This window comes from Labrus bergylta, chromosome 6, assembly GCF_963930695.1.
Source record: "Labrus bergylta chromosome 6, fLabBer1.1, whole genome shotgun sequence".
NCBI classification, from domain to species: Eukaryota; Metazoa; Chordata; class Actinopteri; order Labriformes; family Labridae; genus Labrus; species Labrus bergylta.
In genome coordinates, this window is record NC_089200.1 from 7,578,935 (window position 1) to 7,596,706 (window position 17,772).

Consider the following 17,772-nt stretch of genomic DNA (forward strand, 5'->3'; position numbering starts at 1 on the left):
CTTATTCATGGACTGCATATAAGAAGTGCATGCAGCCTCTTATTTCACCAGTAAAGCATTGGATTAAGTGCCTTAAACATGTAATGTTTGTAATGGCCAGCAGGGGGCGGCTCCAATGGGTGCAACAATAAGTCTAACTCTTTTAAAGTCAGCGTCTATCAACATCTGGTCCCTTTGAGTAAAAAACTAAGTTGTTAGGAAACCCCCCTATGGAGGGGTGACTAGATTCACTTCTTTTATAGAGTCCATGGAATGGTTTAAGGGTCATCTTTAGTCGCCACTAAAACGTTCTGGCTTTGTAAGAGAAGTTGCTCTGACCAGCAGAAAACTGTAACCTCGCCCAAACTGTAACTTGACATCATCAATAGGAGTCACACAACTGGCCTTTAAAGAAAGACCACAAAAGGAGTCTATTCCCACATCTCATGCATCATCAGTTTCATACTTCACAGGTAAAATCAGGCATGCAATGTATCTGAAAAAGTCTAAATACACAAATACACAAATATTAAAACCAAGCAGAGCTGTGTCTTTGTGAAGGATATGCAACATGACTACATTTCCAGGATTTTCCCAGCTAACTATAGGGGCTGTTACTGAGTCAAGACCATATAGAAGACACGGTTTTGTGGAGGAGGGGCTTGACCTATGTTCTGTCCCTTTTTTTTATTAAAACATTCTGCAGCCAGACACGTACGCCCTTCATGCTGCAATGACATTTTAAACAATTCAATCTGACTCACACTGACATAAACGTTTTTTTTCATTTTTATTTACTTCAGTCTCGATAGTAAGGGGAGAATGACGTGTGTGTGTGTGTGTGTGTGTGTGTGTGTGTGTGTGTGTGTGTGTGTGTTTGGGTTTACCTGATGTACAATTTTTCCAAAGGCTTCCTGTAGTTTACCATGAATGGTGGCTAGCTTCTTTGCGTCCCTGCTAGCTTCATGGATAGGGATCAGTACCTTGTACACTTCGTTCACAGCCTCATACATGCCCGCCTAGAGGGAAAAGGAAAAATGAGACAATCAGCTATCCTAAATCCTGACATCTTAATGTATAGCCCTCAGGAAATCAGGCCTGAAATAGTAAAAATGATTATATATTCCAGATTGGAGTCTCATGAAGTATCTACTTTTGTCATGTTAGAAAACTGAGTTATTAAGAAAACAGCTGTTAAGACCATTTTAAAGATTGTAGGGTAAGAAAACATTTTGATTGATCTCCCCTGCTCATTTAGTCAATGTGAAGTCTGCATAGAGCAGCCCTGAACAGTTTGAGCTATAATCAGAGAAGGAAGAAGAACGCCTGCTATCTATACATGATGACATATTACAATGGGTCACTAAAATGGGAAAGTGAGTCAATGCTTTGCTGTCTATATCACATGTGGCAATAAGCATGGATATACATTATCAGCTAAGATGACCCTTTAGTTCTCAAGTAAACACTGCAGAGTCATTACACTCTGCATCACATCTCATGAGTGTAACGACTATGCAGTCTTCAGTAGTGCAATATTAATTTAGAGGTAAAACTCTCTGCAGACGTTTAACATCTGCTGCTGAAAATAGAACATCAATTCATTCATGAGCCGACAAAAAAAAGTTGGCCCCCTTTTCCCAAAATCGCTAACATCATCATTGGCATTTTTGTCAGCTTATCGTCTATCTATCCATCCTGCAGCGCTCACCATGGAAAAAGAGGCAGCAGCTTGCTCCAGGAGTCCCACGAGGCCGATCTCAGTGAAGTATTTCCCTGAGCAAATGCCTTCTTCATCAGGCGACACTACATCATCCGATACTGCAGATTCCTCGAGCACGTTGGAGGAAATATTCTGGAGCAAGCATTCATACATACACATTAACAAATACAACCACACATTTTCTAACAATAAAAGACAGACATGTGTCCACTAGTCTCTGTACCTGGAAAGTGACACAGCCCACAGGCAGGTACTTGCGGTCTTCCAGCATGCTCAGGTATTCTGCTACCAGTGCAGCGCTGTGTACTAGACACTGAGCGGCCTCAGCGTGGTTGTTCCTCTCTGAGTGTTTACCAGCCATATTCTGCAGCCACGTCAGCCGCAGGTCTGGTGACGTCTGGTAACCCTTGGCGATCCTGAAGATGGAGCACAAAACAGAGGAGACGCACATGAAAAAAAAACAAAAAAAAAACAACAAGATAAATGATGACGGCAGTACAGATACAAAGGATTAGTCTGTACCTGTACATGAGATCTATCAGCATCTCAGGGTCTTCCTGGTGCTCCTTCATCTTGACTGTGTCAGACAGGATCATGTGCAGGTTAAACACAAGGTCCTGGACCTAGCAAAACATAAAGAGACCACACAGTGCACCACATAAGTAGAAATAATATTTGATCGGTCAGTCAACGGGCTTCTCACACTGTGATGGACAACAACTTCTGATGGCAATCTGATGGATAAAGCAGTACCTGATCTGGGAATGTGGTCTCCCTCAGCTCCAGGTCTTCCTCTGCGTAGGTGAGGATGGTCTTCAGAGAGCGACGCAGAAACTCCTCGTTGAAATTTTGAGACGTTCCCACCAGCGAAGACAGAGACATGGTGACTTGCATCTTCACTCTTGCAAAGTTCTGTAAGAACCACCACAAACCGATGCAAAGTTAGACTGAAGAATACTTGAAAAGGTGACTGGTTTTACTCGTGCCGGAGGGACTGGAGAGAAAGCAAACTGAAGAGCAGATTTCTTCTCTAGCTTCAAATTAATTTACAAAAAAAAACAATCTGAGAAAAGTCTGCCTATACTATTGCAAAGGAAATTAGGCATTTATCAGTTTTTTAAAGGCTGGAAAGTGGACTGCACTGTTTGGTTATGAAATAAAGTTGGTAAACTAATGTAAAATAATACATTATAAAACCACTATAAGAATATAGTTGATATCAGGAAAACTAGAAATTAATAAGCTTCTACTAACGACTGGTTAAATAAATTCTATAATAGAAGAGATTAGAGAGAGGCCTGCAAAATAAAAGGCTATACAAACTTCTTTTCAATTATCTTTCAATTTAAGGTTATTTCCAGAGACATGTTTGGTACAGGGAATTTTATTTATTTTCATCACTTTAAGAAAGAGTCTCTAACATTTACAACCCATCCTGCATGAACACATTTTACGACAGAGGAGAACAGTTCAGTTTGTCAACCTTTAGTATTTCAGTTGTACTCACGTTGCCAATCTCAAAGTTTTGCCTCATGAGTAGGTAGAGGGAGGCGCTCGCATGGGCCCTGATGGTGCTGATGCTGCTGCTGCAGCTCCTCAACAACCGCAAACACAGGTCAGCACACTGCTCTGTCTCCTCCTCAAACAGCAGTTCAGGAAACTACAAATGCAGAGAGAAATGCACTCACAGTGACACAATGCAACAAAAGACATAAAGTCTAGAGGAAATTGTAAGGATGACTTTCCAAACCTCTTACCTTTGACACCAGCGCCCTCTGTGTGGCAAAACAATGCTGGAGGTAGAGGGCGCTCTGGTTACAGGCCATGCTATGAAGCAGCACCTTCAGCACCCCACCCAGGATGCTCTCCTTGGACTCAGTCACTGATACCGTCTGCAGAAACATGCAGTTGTTTTAGCACATGGGGTTATGTTTACTCCGGTATCTTTAAGAAAAGCCGTGCATGTTTTTTTTTCTGCAGTGGTAAATGCAGTATGACGTTCACTTGCATACCTGCACAACGATCTCCAAAGTATCAAGAATAATTATGTTGGCTTCTGTTGCCAGGTTACCATCGATAAGTGCTTCATGTTCAAGCTCTGCTCTGGTCCTATCGTCAAGAAAAAAAGACAAGAATTACAAAAATGACTTAAAATTGTGATGCTGATGAGAAACTTTGGAAGATTGCAAAGGCTTCCAGTCGCCACATGAAAGCCATTGGCCAAAGTTCAGTACAAAGTAGGAGGAGAAAGAAATGCTTATAAAATAAAAAAATAAAAGCTGAGTAGAATCTCAGCACATTTTCTTGTTTTCATAAGCTTCTATGGAATATGATACTTCGGTATATAGAAGCAAACAAAATCCGTACACCAAGGAGATCCTGTTTAAATGATTTATTGATAAGTGACGTCTGGAGCCAACATGCTCTTCCTCAAATTTAAAACAACCAACAGTTTTGTTTGCTTCTCAATACCTATTCCTTTTTTAATTATCCAGCACCCACTTAGGGACGTGCGTGCAGGGATTTTTCATTGTAAGAGAGAGAGAGAGAGAGATAGATAGATATACTTTATTGATCCCAAACTGGGAAACTGTGGACCATTGTAGTTCAATACCTTCACAACAAAAACAGCACAAACTTTCAAAAATAGTTAGCATATCTATATTTATATTCACAGTGTAAGATGTTTCTCAACCAGCAAGGCATAGACCTCAAATCCACAAGAAACAATACAATACATACACCCAAATCTTCCTTCACCAGAGGGTTAGCAGGTTTGAAGGCAGTGAAGAGGCTTCTCTTCATCACAAAGTGAGTGAGTAATTACATCTGTCTACTGGTGGGACACTATGACAAATGTTTTACATCTACATGTCCTAAAATTGTAACTTGTAGGCATGTTAAGCTTTATTAGGACTGCTTTTTGGTCCCTATTATATATATATACTTATATTTGCTAATCTAACAGTCAAACAATCTATGCCGAACAAGAGCTATTTCTATAACAGTCTTGTTCTTTTACTGAAGCAGCAACCACAAAGACACACCAATCAGAACCCCAAAACAAGAAGCACACTGGTTAAGAAGCAAAACAGACCCAATGCAACCGTTATCAACCCTGAGACAGACATTGTTACCAGGACAGAGGGGCTGATGGGATGGGGGGGGGGCGGGAGGAACCAGCATGAGGGGGTAACTGCTGGTGTATTTGTGTGCATGTGTGAGTTTAAGAAGTCAACATGGAGAGGAAATGAACCATAACATTGCTGAATAAGTGGCGAGATAAGTTAAGAACAACTGAATTAAGCAGCAGATTGAGAAAATTCAGCAAAAACTAACGTGTCCATTTCTATCCATATTTACTGTCTTAACTGCTCACACACAACTGAATACACTAGGAACGAGGAACTAAAGCAGCAGGGAAATTCAAATGAACACACAGCAAATGTGGACCATACAATACCTGACGGCTTTGTGACTCCTACATCAACACACAGCAACGTGAGAAAACAAATGGAAATTAACAGAAAAACAAAGGCTGGAGCTGAATTGACCAATGAACAGGAAATAAAATGAAATTTCAAATGAAATCAAGCATAGCTTTGTATGTTTTGTCACCGTCTGAATAAAGTGACATAAGATACAAAACTGTTTTAAAAAGAGTGCACGCAACATAGATGTGAAGTTTCAGGGCAAACATGGGAACGATGAGAACTGAATGGGGTTTAGCCGAGTTTGTGATAGTTCTTCATTACTGAAAGGATCAAGCATAGTCGCTGATTTAAAATATGATATTTATACTTTATTTTGCTCACACAGTCATAGCTGTACATAATAAATTAAATAAACTTTCAGATATTTTAAAGTGAAGCCAACACGGTTGAGACTTAAACCTGCATTCTTTAAACAACCAGCAGGGAGAGAGTCCTCTTGTTGGCTAATAACGTCAAGATTGTATTGAAATAACCTTACTTCTTGGTTTATGACCTCAGGAAACATTTCCCTAAAGACCTTTTTTGTCTATATAATACATTTCAAGTCTGAATACAGCTTGTAATTCATTTTGTAAATTAAGAACCTAAAAGTAAAACAGTAAAGCATCGTTGTGGCAACCTGTGATTGACAGCTACTTCTACAGTTGTCTTCCTTGTCATTTCCGTATGTTATTATTGAACAACAAATTATGACTTCTACTTATAACAATGAATAACACATTGAGATGATGACTGCAATGGGGACGGACATATTCCTTCACATTGACTGATTACAATGAATGATCTGTGTGTGAGTATCTTTTGGCGTTTTCTATATCATAAAGTAAGAGTTTAAGAAGTGAATTCAATGCTTTTAAAAAACTTACTTGTCCATCTTTTCACTGTTTTGCCTCCAGTGGGTCATGTCCTTCCTCCATCGTAGGTTCTCCTGACTGCCAAAAGCGCTGCCAGATGGACTCCGCTCTAAATTGTGAAGAAAGGATTATTTACTTTTTAAATTGGTGGTAAAAGAGGCAGTGTGTACACAGTGAAAACGTGACTTGACTCTGGCCGACTGGCTGACCCTGATCTGCATTATTGTCAAAGGGTACAGCTCTCTGTGTGCACTCTGTTTGTACATGTGTGGAGTGTGGCTGCTGGGGTCATTCATGTGTTCTGTACTTCACACTTGGAGTTTGACTTTTTAAAGCCTTCCATGGCATCGATTTGTAGTTTTTGCCATCGAGTGCTTCACAACGATTTGTTGTTGTGCGTGTGAATGTGCCAAAGCACGTTTTCCTACCTAGCTGTCCGCGGCTGCGTCGCACCATTTCCTGTCTGGCTCCGATGCTGCCCAGTATGGCCTCCTCCAGCTTGGCCTTCATGTCTTTGGACTTCTTAAAGGTCAGGCTGTTCATTCGCTCAAACGCCTTCTTCCCCTGCATGGTGAACACAACATGGGCCTTGTATCCATGATGGAGAGGGTGAGCGGACAGACAGGAGAGGAAAGCAAGGAAGTTATTTGAAGCACAGCACTCAGCAAGCAAAGCAGGTTAGTAGTGCAAGGGATGTGTGCAAGGACTGAAAAGGCAAACAGAGTGCACAGCAGAAAGAGCTTCAAATACACAGGAAGAAATAGATAATTGTCGCATAGAAAGTAGCAAGTTGTCTGTCTTATTTTTATCACCAAATTCAGCAAACAAAGCGAAGGGGCAGCAGTGTAAGGTTGTCACAAATACCAGAATTTGAAACTTCAATACGATACTAGTAAAAATCAAACGCTATTGCTTCCTTTTGCTATACCGCAGCAACATAAACAAAAGTCCTAGACTCCCAATATTTGGTATTTATTCGGTTTTTAATGAACAAAAAAAGCAGACAAACTCCTGCACACTGTCTAAATCGAATCGGCAACGTTTCAGTAGCAAAACACAGCCAATGTATTTGTGCATAAGAGAAGAGTTCTCTCTGTTTGACTCACAGAAGCTTTTGGTTTAAATATAACTGAGGATTTGAAGTTTTTATAAAGCTTTGGTACTTTTGATCATTAAAATGAATGGTGATATCAAATATGAAGTATAAAACATTGTGACAACTTTACTCCAGTGAAACATGGGTTAAGTATGAAAGAGGAAAAAGCACAACTTATTGTCTACCAAAGATTTAGAACATTGAGATACAATTTGAACAATGTCAACTTGCTTATTATTTTTATTATTCTCTGGTAACATTTGTAGTCCCTGCATATAATGGCCGTTATCAATAATAATCTTTCTGTCTCTTTAGGTAGTGGTGTATTTGCTGTTGCTGTTACCTTGTACTCAAAGCAGGAGACACAGAGGTAGAGGAGATCCAGCAGGCGGTTAAGCTGTGACACAGACAGATCTGTGAACCACTTCTGTAACACCAGCTCGTCTGCGTTCTTCAGCACCCACAGCAGACAGATGAGCAGACTACGACTTGACTCGGCCGAGAAGCTACCGTGCTGACGACTCGCCTGGAGAGATTAATGAGGAGGGAAAAAATAACAGCAGGAAAATAATAAAAAAAAAAACTACACTAATTGCAAGAAACAACAGCCTCATATTAGTTCTGACTATTGAAATCTAACTATCACAAACACCAGCTCACCTGCGAGTTGAGCAAGAAGCTGCTTGGTCGGGACATTGGGGAAGACGTGGAAGTGCCTGCTATTGCCATGGCGACAGTCTGACTGATCAAGCTGTTACCGTCGCCCTCTGCCTCTTCTCCACTGCTGCCAACCGCTGCCCCCTGGGGACCGCCTGGCCGACCCCACTGGTTATGGGACTCTGGTACACAAACACAAGAGTGACTATAAAATTCACCTTCTAATGGGACTTAGTGGGATTAGAGTAAATAAGGTAATATAAAACATTAAGTTAAATTCTTGTGGGGACACTATAATGAGTAAAGTGTTTGTTGTAGAGGTAATCAAGACCAATGTTATTCATTTCTAATTTTTTAACATGAGCTTGAGGGAGAGTTGGTAGGCAACATGACTTGCCTACCAACCTGCAATGATTTACTTAGCTCCAGTTATTTGCCACAATATGTCTCGACCTGCCTCGTAATGCAAGAGACAAATTGCACAAGTGTCGAGTGCCATCATCAGTTAGTGCCATCTTGCAGCTAGCCTCATTCACGACAGTCATAATTGTGGGAAATCTGATTAGATGTACCTGTGAAGTCATGGAGATGTGGTAGTGATTCCATGACGATGCCGATAAGAGGAAGGTAAAGCATGGCGACTCTGGCCTTAACCTCAGGATCAGCGTAGCGCGGGTCAGAGTCATGGCTGGACAGCAGGTTATGGACCACACTCACAACTTTCTTATGTAGGCCGAACATCCTAAAGTAAGAAAGAGAACAATTAGAAATGAACAAAGAGATGCTTTATCAAAGTGTGAACAGCCATGAGGACACATGCCAACTGAGTTCTATGCTTTTACAGAAATATCTTTTCCAACAGATACAGAGCCTCTAGACTGAACATACGGCTTTCTGACTGAATATATCGCTTTCTTTTCATTACGACACTTTAGAGTTAAACACAGACAGTATGACACTCATACATATAGAACACATGCACTGCCTTGTCATTAACATCCCTAACATACCTAGATGCCTGGAACTGAACCACAAGTTTTTTTGGGTTTTTTTATAGGTAAGATTGCATCCAAAGCGTACTAACCCCTCATTTTCTGGGTCCAGTATTACAGACAGTTCGGACAGAACCAGTCCAGCCAGAAAGTGTTGCTCTCTGAAAGGGACGGACAGCTCAAACATGTTGGCTATCTTTTGGTCCTGGACATGTGTGGAGAACCCAGAGCTCTGTGGATGAGAGAGAAACAGGACATTTAAATAAATAAGACTATTAACACCGTACATTATTGATTTTCCTTTAAATGAGGCAGAGTCATTTCATGAGGATTTTATCTTTATCTATATGCTAAGTTAAAGGGGAAACTTTTGATCCAACAAAACTATCACAAAGTGCTTTCATTAGACTTTCTTATGCCTGGTTCTAATTATGTATGCTGGTGTTCTAATCGATCCACTTTTTATCTGACCTGTGAAGTTGCTGAAGATACAGAGGGGGAGGGGGAGGCAGGAGGGGTGAGCAGACTGCAGGGCAGGTTGAGGGTAACGTAGTGTTCGTGGCTGCAAACGATTCTCAAGAAATCAAGCCTCAGAGACTCCAGGGTTGGGTTCTGCAGAGCGTAAAGCTTTGTGGACACCTGAAGACAGAAACCAGTACACATTCATTTGTTTTAAGAAAAGGCTGTGAGTGTGTCAACATGAGATGTGATTAAAAAGTTTGAGTTACGCATGAATATGTTCTTCATACAAAAGGCACTTACCTGTTTCCAGTAAGCCCTGATAAGGGTGAAGACAAAACCTCGGTCCATGACTGACAGCAAATCGTTGAGAAAGAAGGCCAGACTAGTGTTTAGTCTCTCCACCAACTCTAGGTCCTGTTTGGATCAGAAACACATTCTTTAAGACGTTTAGAAAAATGATGTTACAGGACACTCTTGGCAGTCTCAAATATTTACTGCCACTTTACAAAAGTGTAGACAAAACTGGCCATTTACAGTACAATCTTTAAAATCATTTTGTTAATAAACAATTTGTAAATTTAATATATTCTTCTGAATTCCCTTGAATGGACTTTTTTTCCCTTAGATGCCCTTCTACCAATACCACACACCTCACAAGGCCACTACTTACCTTCTGGAAGCGAGACACAATATCACCAGCGATGGTGCTGACCAAGGCTGTGATGTCATCCATGAAGCGTTCTGGGAAACGGTTCTTCCTGGGTGACTCCAAACGATCGGTGAAGTACAGGTGGTGGATAATGCTTTTCACCTGTGGTTAAGAGGTTTGGATGGAACACCAGATATTGTCATGGGACAAGTACCGCAGAGTGAATAATGTTTTTGACTGTATAGTAAAATATATGAATCAAAGCAGTTTTAATTGTAAAAAAAATTGTTTGTCTCCTACCATGAGTTCAAAGAAAAACCAGGCTTGTTGTAGAGCGCCCTCCCTGACACTTCCACTGCTTACCACCCACTGGAGGGCCAGCTCCTCGTGGAAGAGCTGAGTAGATCAGGAAAGTACACAGATGAAGACAAAAAAAAAAAGAGGAAAGGGAGGGACAAAGTGGGAGAGGCAACAAGGACAAACAGAAAGAATGTGAGGCACCAGAAGAAGCATCAGTGTCCATCTTAAACATTTTAACCTTCCCTGGGTCTACACGCTGTGAACAGACTACGTAAATATAGGTTTAACTGGAAACCAAAGCATATATGTATTCAACTGGATTGTGACATGAAATAAAAGAGAAGCGAAAAGAAAACACGGTTCAGTTGAGCGCTCGGGTCCCTACACTGAAATTAAGTCTAACTTAGAAAATATTTCCTAAACATCTTACCGACAACACTTTGACATACATTACATGTTGAAGAAAAAAAAAACATATAGCATGAGATTTGTGTGCAGCAACATTTGGCTCTTAATGAGGTAATGACAATTTACCAGTATTATCATGCAAAAGATGTCATCATTAAACTTCCTAATAATGGGACTAATGGTGACATTTTTGGTGATTGTTTTGTTCAATTATTATGATCATTTAATCCTGTTTGTGTATTTTATGTAAAACAAACATCCTACACAGTCCGGCTAACTCTTGTCATGAGTCTGGCAAGCCTCCCTTAATAGTGCTGAATATACAAGATAAAGATTTAGAGTGAAACTAATTGTGATGGCTAAACAATACAAATGACATATTTGTTAATCTCCTGAGATCGTATTTGTGTCTTTAAAAGAAGAATTAATCCTGTTTCTTGAAAATAACATTGACAACTGACTATTAACAATCCAACAAACTCAACTACTCAGGAGTACTTAGCGTTGTTGTTTAAAGCTCTGGTGGAGATAATCTGGAAAAAAGACCTTTTTTCATTCTTCAAATTTACATTTAACATACAGTATCTCTTATATCAGTGAAGTAAAAGTAAACTGACTTGAATATCGCTCTATACTAAAGACATAAATAAACAAAAAACATGCACTCAATATTTGAGTAAATAGTGCAAAATGAAAGGAGACTTCCCAGACAACAACATTCATGTCACATGTAAATCACTGTGACACATTCAGGAAAACAGGCGGATCAAAGACATTCAGCATTCAACAAGACTCCACAGCCACCAAGTACAACATCAACCAGTCGAGAAGCACACATCCACAGACAAGACAGGTGAGGAGGCGAGTACAGAGCGGGGCGGGGTTGGCTCCTCCCCCAGTGCAAGTGGCTCTACCTTTTTTGTGGGCAACCGTCCTGTTAAAGTTTGCAAGAAACTGGCGCTCTCAGTGTGCGAAGACATGCGATTGCCACAGCGCTCCATGGCCTATGGGTGGAATGAATGGAACGGTGACAACAAGGTTAGTGGAGGAGCAACGGGAGAAAGGGGGGTTGCACCTTTTTCCACAGCAAACAGGGAAAATGTGTCTGCTGGGTCTACCACATACATGCACACTTTACAGCTCAGTGATCTGTTGCACACACTTATAACACATGGAAACACAAATAAACAACTAGACACAGGATAGGGCCACAACACTTAAAAATGAACATGAAATCTAAAACAGTCATCTGTGGTTTGATTCCCTTGAAGGAGGGGAGCAAAATGGCTAGAGCTCAAGGAAAGAAAGTCTTTGAGTTACTGATTCTGAATCCCTCCAGGTGAACTGAATACTTCATAGGTGTAAAATGTCATCAGGAAATAACATTTTTAGTTCTAAAAGGGTTATCAATAAAAGGCAGAGTATGCCTATCATGTTGTTAGTGGGTATTGGCACTATTTATTCAATGTTTTAATCTTATTTTGTGATTACAATAAGCAAGCAGAAGTGATATAATTTTGGTTTCTTGCCATTAATAATAACAGATGTGTAATTGAGAAACAAATGTAAACAAAACAAACATGTCTCTATGTCATAAAAACTGAAAATGAGTACAAAAAAAGGACATAACGTCACATGAAGATAGAAAAATAAAGGTGTTAGACATAAACACACTCACACTCACAGTGATACCATGCTTCAGTGACAAAGTGATTGCTATGTAGGGTTAGTACAGAGTCATGCAGGGATTCTAGTTGAGAGTGGAGACTATGAGGTTAATGCAGAAAGAGAGAGAGAGTAGCGATAGAAGAAAGAATTTATGAAATGAAAATGAATTCAAAATGAGTCTAGTCTGAGGATTTCTAACACTACCCTTTTTCTCTTCTACAGTACTCCAACAATCCTTACAGTGTGCCTTGGTTCTGGGTTTAGCCACAACAGACCACTATAAACCCAAAACAACAGGCAGAACGACACGGAGAGAAAGAGGAGGCCAACTATGTTCCAGAAATTACAGATAAAAAGAGGGACTGAAATATGCCGATTAAGTCTACGTGTTGAATCATGCAAGCACCGAGAAAAAGAGAGGTGTTAGATGTGATAAGTGGAAGGGATGACACTTCAGACTCTAGAGTGAGGCAGAGGGTCATGGAGGCGGCTGTGACTCCCATGTAAGGGATCATGGGAGGCTTGTGATTTAAAGTTTACCAGAATACTGTAATATTTTGAAGTTTTGGACTTTATGTCTTCAGGGTAGGAATCTCTCTAGTTTGAAAAAAAAACTCAGCACAAAGTGTTGTAAAAAGTCTGGAAGTAGCTTTATGATTATGTGATCATGACTTCAGGACAAAAAAACTCTCTTATAATACTCATTATGGAGAAAATGCCCTTCTTAAGGACTTCTGGCAAAGTACAAAAATAAACCAAAACTCCAAATATCCCAGTATCCCTTCAAGGTGAAAAGAGTGAGCTGTTTTAGCAGTGAGGCAAAGTGAAGGACGGGGCATTCGTAAAACCACCTGCATGGTTTCTGGAGCAGACCCAGGGCTGGATCCCCAGGGGGCACTCTTACAGCCCATGGTGTGCACCCACGAGTTGGAGCGGTCTAAGCCCTAGGCGTGCCAAGGTCAAAGGACACAAGGCAGGCAGGAAGCAAGGGAGTGAGCGAGCAGCACGGGGGGGGGGGGGGAAGGAGGAGGGAAGGAATAATGACAGGTTAAAGAGGTTCAGTGGTCAGGACTGCTGGAAGATGCCAAAGGACCAAAACAAAGGTTAGATGTCAGTAAATTAAAAAATCCAAATCATCACCACAGAGGAGCAAAGCACTTAGGTTCTCTCTCTCTCCCCTTTAGTCTCTGTGTAAGAAACAACCCCCCCCCCCCCCCCCCTCACTCAAGAGACAAGAGAAGAAAGGTTTAGTTAAATATAAGAGGCAAAGGGAACATTCATTAAACAAAGGGCTGCATTCACTCACTGCTCAGGTTAAATTAAAAAAAGTGGGGAATCATTCAAGGCAAATACATAACACGAAAAAATAAATAAAATAAAAGATACTCAGAAAACCAGAAGAGACTTAGGCTGTTAATAACACCTTTAAATGCTGTATGAGTATTCAAATAATATGCTAAAGTATCATCCTGCCATCATCTGCTTTGCTGATGTGACTGTTAACCAGATGTCTCTCTGATGCCTTTCACAACCTGCAAACACTGTGCATTGTGAGGGCATGCATATGTCTGTGTGGGTGTCAGGTTGCTTTTACACAGGTTACAGAGATAAGATGTCCAGTCTTATGTTTACGCATTTGTCATACAGTTTGCATGCTGATAAAATAGTCCCCACGGGTCACTGAGCACATGGGGGGGGGGCTGCCTATTGTGTGCGTTTTAGAGCTATGGATTCAGTTCAATCACCTTACATAAGTTTGTCTCAAATACATCACAAATCAGTCAGAGCTGCAGCTGTGTTCAACATTTAACTTTACTGACTGTCACTTCTATTTCTGTCTATTGTCCACATGAGAACCACGTGTAACATTTTGAGTTTGAGCACCTTTTTTTCTGCCCTAACAGGAAACAAACTGATATCTATCTGAGACTAAAAGAAGTCATGGGCTGATGTCAAATTGAAAGATATTAATTCAAAGCTTTACCTTGCTGCCAATGATGGCGCGGACCTCATCGTCAGGAGAGGTGGGAGTACCAGAGATGTCAGGGTTACTGTTGCTAAGGCTACGGGAGCGATTGAGGTTGAGGCTCGCTGGGCGAACAGCTGAACGAGCCATAGTGGCATAGTGAACCGAGCCTCCCAACCCTCCCGGGCCTGGGAAAACAAAGAAAGGAAAGTGGGAGAAAGGTATATGATTGGCTATCTGCTTCTAGGAAGACAATGAAGGTACACTGACATGATGGTTGCATGTTTACTCTGCGCCCAATGCCCACATGTACATTTGTAATAACCCCACTTCAGACCAAAGAGCCAATGAACCAAGACACGATTCTACAACTTCAATTTGGCAAACATAAAAGGTTAATACAGTATTAAGTACATTTATTCTATGAGGATTATAAAAACTTGACGGGAAAATGAGTGGAAAGAAGCATGAAGCATGATATTGTCATTTTGGAGGGAACAACAATTGCTCGCTATGTTAAGATCTACAGTTGTTTGTACCTGTTATGGATGAGTTGGGGTCTGTGTTGAGCAGGCAGAAGACAAAATAGATGCAGGAAGGGAAAAAAGCAAAAGATAAAAAAAAAATAGAAGAGGAAAAATTATGGCCAGTAGGTTTGACAATAGAAACCCAGTGAAGATGAAGGTGGGTTGAATGAAGGTAACTTAAAAGGAGGAAACAGAAAAGAAGACACAGAATATTTAATATTAACATTCAACATACCTGGGGAAGGCGAGTTGGGGTCTGCGCTGGGCAAGCGGAAGACGTAGTGGATGTAAGATGAGAGCAGGCCGTTGCGGCCATGCATGTCTTGGCTGGTGTCCAAGTACTTATGAAGGCGGTTCACTATGGATGCCATGACCTCGAAGGATGCCTGGCCCAGATTGACTAAACACACAAACCCACCAACACACATCGACATGTTTCAATGCAGACATGGAATAAGACATTATTGATTTAAGACATTGCTTATTGTGTAGTTGGGTAACGGCTGACCAGCAAAAAATATATATACTGTATATATATATATATTTATACAATTACTGTTGAATTTGAATAATTAGAAGTCTGTTTCTGTGAGTGGTTCTCAACATTTTTCTGTCATGTCCCGGCTTGGAGGAGTAAACTGTTAGTGACCCCACCAGAACAAAATGGTAACCAATAAGACCAAGCTAAAATGTATCAAAATGCAATCCAGATTGTTAACACTCATTTCGATATTATTATGTCAAGTGTGTTCAATAGCATTTCTTTACCCTTTCTACATCAACGAATCATATCTACTTCAAATACTTTCATTAAAGTGTAGTAAAGATATTATATTCCAGTTGATTTTTTTACTTCATGAACACAGCAGAGTGGCAACATTTAAATCTTCTTCACATATTTGTTTGAAGACTCGAGGAGAAGATGTTTCAACATCAACAAATAAACAGTAAGAGGTGGGGATCTAACCAGTGGACAGCTCGCTCTATCTCCTGAGTCACATCCATCTCCTATAACAAGTGTCCAGCAGCATCTCAGCATTAGTTTGCACACTATTTTATTTGTCTTTGTGCTGATCCTTGCCATTTTTCAGTTTTAGAACATTTATACATACGAATGAAAGATGCAATTTCAAACATCAAAAACTGATGTAGGAGGGAAACTCTGAATGGAAACAGTTGTAGTGGTGACAAACCAGAGTTTGAAAATACATACACAGCAAAGGCGGCCAAGTTACTATGACCACATTTTATTTATTCAATTTTTTTTCATTATCTGTTCCATCTACATTCTACAGCTTGAGGTGATAAAATGTATGCCTTACTATACTAGAGAGATTAACACCTCCAAGCTGGAGGTTAATCAATATGTGATCTATGGCTTATCAGTTTAGTGCAATAAAATATCTTACCAATCTGCCCGGCAATGACTGGCGGCCGCACAACGAGCAACACCAGCTTGTCAAGCAGAAGGTGAAGAAATCGAACCACTGGCTCCAGCTGGGAAGAGTTTAACGCCGCAATGCTGGACTTGAGCTCGGCCTCCAGGTTGTTCTCCATGATGCGCATGTCACCTATCCTGACTGGGAACATGTGCTCGTCCAGGGCGTGAACCAAAGCGAAGAACTTATCCAGATACTGGTCCTGCATAGGGAGAGAGGGGATAATGATAGATAAAGATATTTGTTGACATAAGATACACAAGACGAGGAAAACAGGACAAGAAAAAAGGAGAGAGGGATGATCAAGATGGGTGCAGAGAAAAGAGGACAGCAAGAAAAAATGAATTAGCCTAACCCAAAAGGAAAAAATCACAACAGTGTTAAAGGAAAGTTAAAGCAGAAAAAGCTAGAAGGTAGTCATCAAAAAAAAGTAAGCTTGGATCTACTCGTCTTAAGTTGGCTCACCAAGTGGAATCCACAAAAACGAAGGCTACTACAAGAACACACCAGAATCCAGCAAGTCTAATCTGCGCCAGGAGCAGTGATTTATGAGCACATTAGTCCCAGTTAGGCTCCTAGGGACCACAGTCAAGCCCTCTACACCCCAATCGACACAGAGATGGAGTAGACTCCAGTAAATTACTGGTGAGGCGAGGTTCACCCACTAATGAACTGATGCTAGGGAGGGTGTACCGTCTAAACCTGAAAACAGCCCGTTTGTCTTCACTGTGACTGATTTTTTAAAGTGTAACCTGTGTTCATGTATAAAAAGGATTCGACAGAAATTGATATAGCAACAAAACAGAAAAGCAGGATACAGAGTAAATTGTGCAGCTAAATTTTCCCTTCGCTCAGATAAAGAGCAATGACATCATCCGTAAAGATGAGACAGAGTAGGAGGAGGAGAGGTGGTGAAGTTGAATCCCCAAAAGACAGTGAGTAATATGATATACACACTACTGTTACCTGTGTGTGGATGGCTGAAACAGTCACCACTTCCACATTAAATACTCCTCGGTGGTTGTCAACCCACTTCATCCCTGGGAGAGGAACCTAAAGAGACAAACACCCATTTAAAAAAAAATCATTTTAATAAAGAACATTTTACAAAGGGTACCAAAAAAAGCCTGAGTGGACAGCTGAGATTCAACACCATCAAAGGGTGCTCTGAAGTCACTGAAAGACAGTAATACAAGTCTAAACATTACTGCAAAAACATCTGCAAAAATATAATTTCTTCCCCCTTTCAGTATATGTAACTACATTCATGCTTTTCTTTTTTTTTTATCATTTAAGTAGTTGATTCATAACAAACATGTGCATTATTTACAAAATGCATCTTACATCTGGTGAGAGAACGGAGTAGGATTGTGGAGGTTTTTCCAGAGACACAGGCAGACAGAAGTGTCCTGTCCGCAGACGTCCATTCTGCAGCATGGGGATCCACTACAGACAATGAAGACAAGAACAAATCAAGATTCAATTCTGTGTGTTGTTCACACCCTGTGCCTGCATGAACCTCCCAACAGAATGAGCGCAAAATAACTGTTAGCCTCAA

At 40.6% G+C, this 17,772-nt stretch overlaps 1 protein-coding gene across 20 annotated transcripts in view; it reads right to left on the minus strand.

The window, feature by feature from the left end:
* Positions 1-17,772, minus strand: part of dock7 (dedicator of cytokinesis 7) — a 49,429-nt gene that overhangs the window by 6,921 nt on the left and 24,736 nt on the right. For 3 of the 20 annotated variants that reach the window (XM_029277303.2, XM_029277302.2, XM_029277306.2), the window contains exons 18-44: positions 17,559-17,660; positions 17,181-17,267; positions 16,185-16,416; positions 15,011-15,175; positions 14,788-14,808; positions 14,267-14,436; positions 13,134-13,226; positions 11,529-11,618; positions 10,207-10,302; positions 9,928-10,068; positions 9,558-9,671; positions 9,267-9,434; positions 8,888-9,027; positions 8,376-8,545; positions 7,807-7,985; positions 7,490-7,672; positions 6,479-6,638; positions 6,063-6,159; positions 5,166-5,183; positions 3,715-3,811; positions 3,460-3,594; positions 3,210-3,362; positions 2,456-2,614; positions 2,225-2,325; positions 1,926-2,118; positions 1,691-1,834; positions 867-998 (exon numbers count right to left, since the gene is read on the minus strand). In XM_029277303.2, coding sequence (XP_029133136.1) covers positions 867-998; positions 1,691-1,834; positions 1,926-2,118; positions 2,225-2,325; positions 2,456-2,614; positions 3,210-3,362; positions 3,460-3,594; positions 3,715-3,811; positions 5,166-5,183; positions 6,063-6,159; positions 6,479-6,638; positions 7,490-7,672; positions 7,807-7,985; positions 8,376-8,545; positions 8,888-9,027; positions 9,267-9,434; positions 9,558-9,671; positions 9,928-10,068; positions 10,207-10,302; positions 11,529-11,618; positions 13,134-13,226; positions 14,267-14,436; positions 14,788-14,808; positions 15,011-15,175; positions 16,185-16,416; positions 17,181-17,267; positions 17,559-17,660 — 3,540 coding nt within the window. The remainder of the gene's footprint in view (positions 1-866; positions 999-1,690; positions 1,835-1,925; positions 2,119-2,224; positions 2,326-2,455; positions 2,615-3,209; positions 3,363-3,459; positions 3,595-3,714; positions 3,812-5,165; positions 5,184-6,062; positions 6,160-6,478; positions 6,639-7,489; positions 7,673-7,806; positions 7,986-8,375; positions 8,546-8,887; positions 9,028-9,266; positions 9,435-9,557; positions 9,672-9,927; positions 10,069-10,206; positions 10,303-11,528; positions 11,619-13,133; positions 13,227-14,266; positions 14,437-14,787; positions 14,809-15,010; positions 15,176-16,184; positions 16,417-17,180; positions 17,268-17,558; positions 17,661-17,772) is intronic. The other 17 variants (XM_020633719.3, XM_020633718.3, XM_020633724.3 and 14 more) reach the window with 13 other exon arrangements.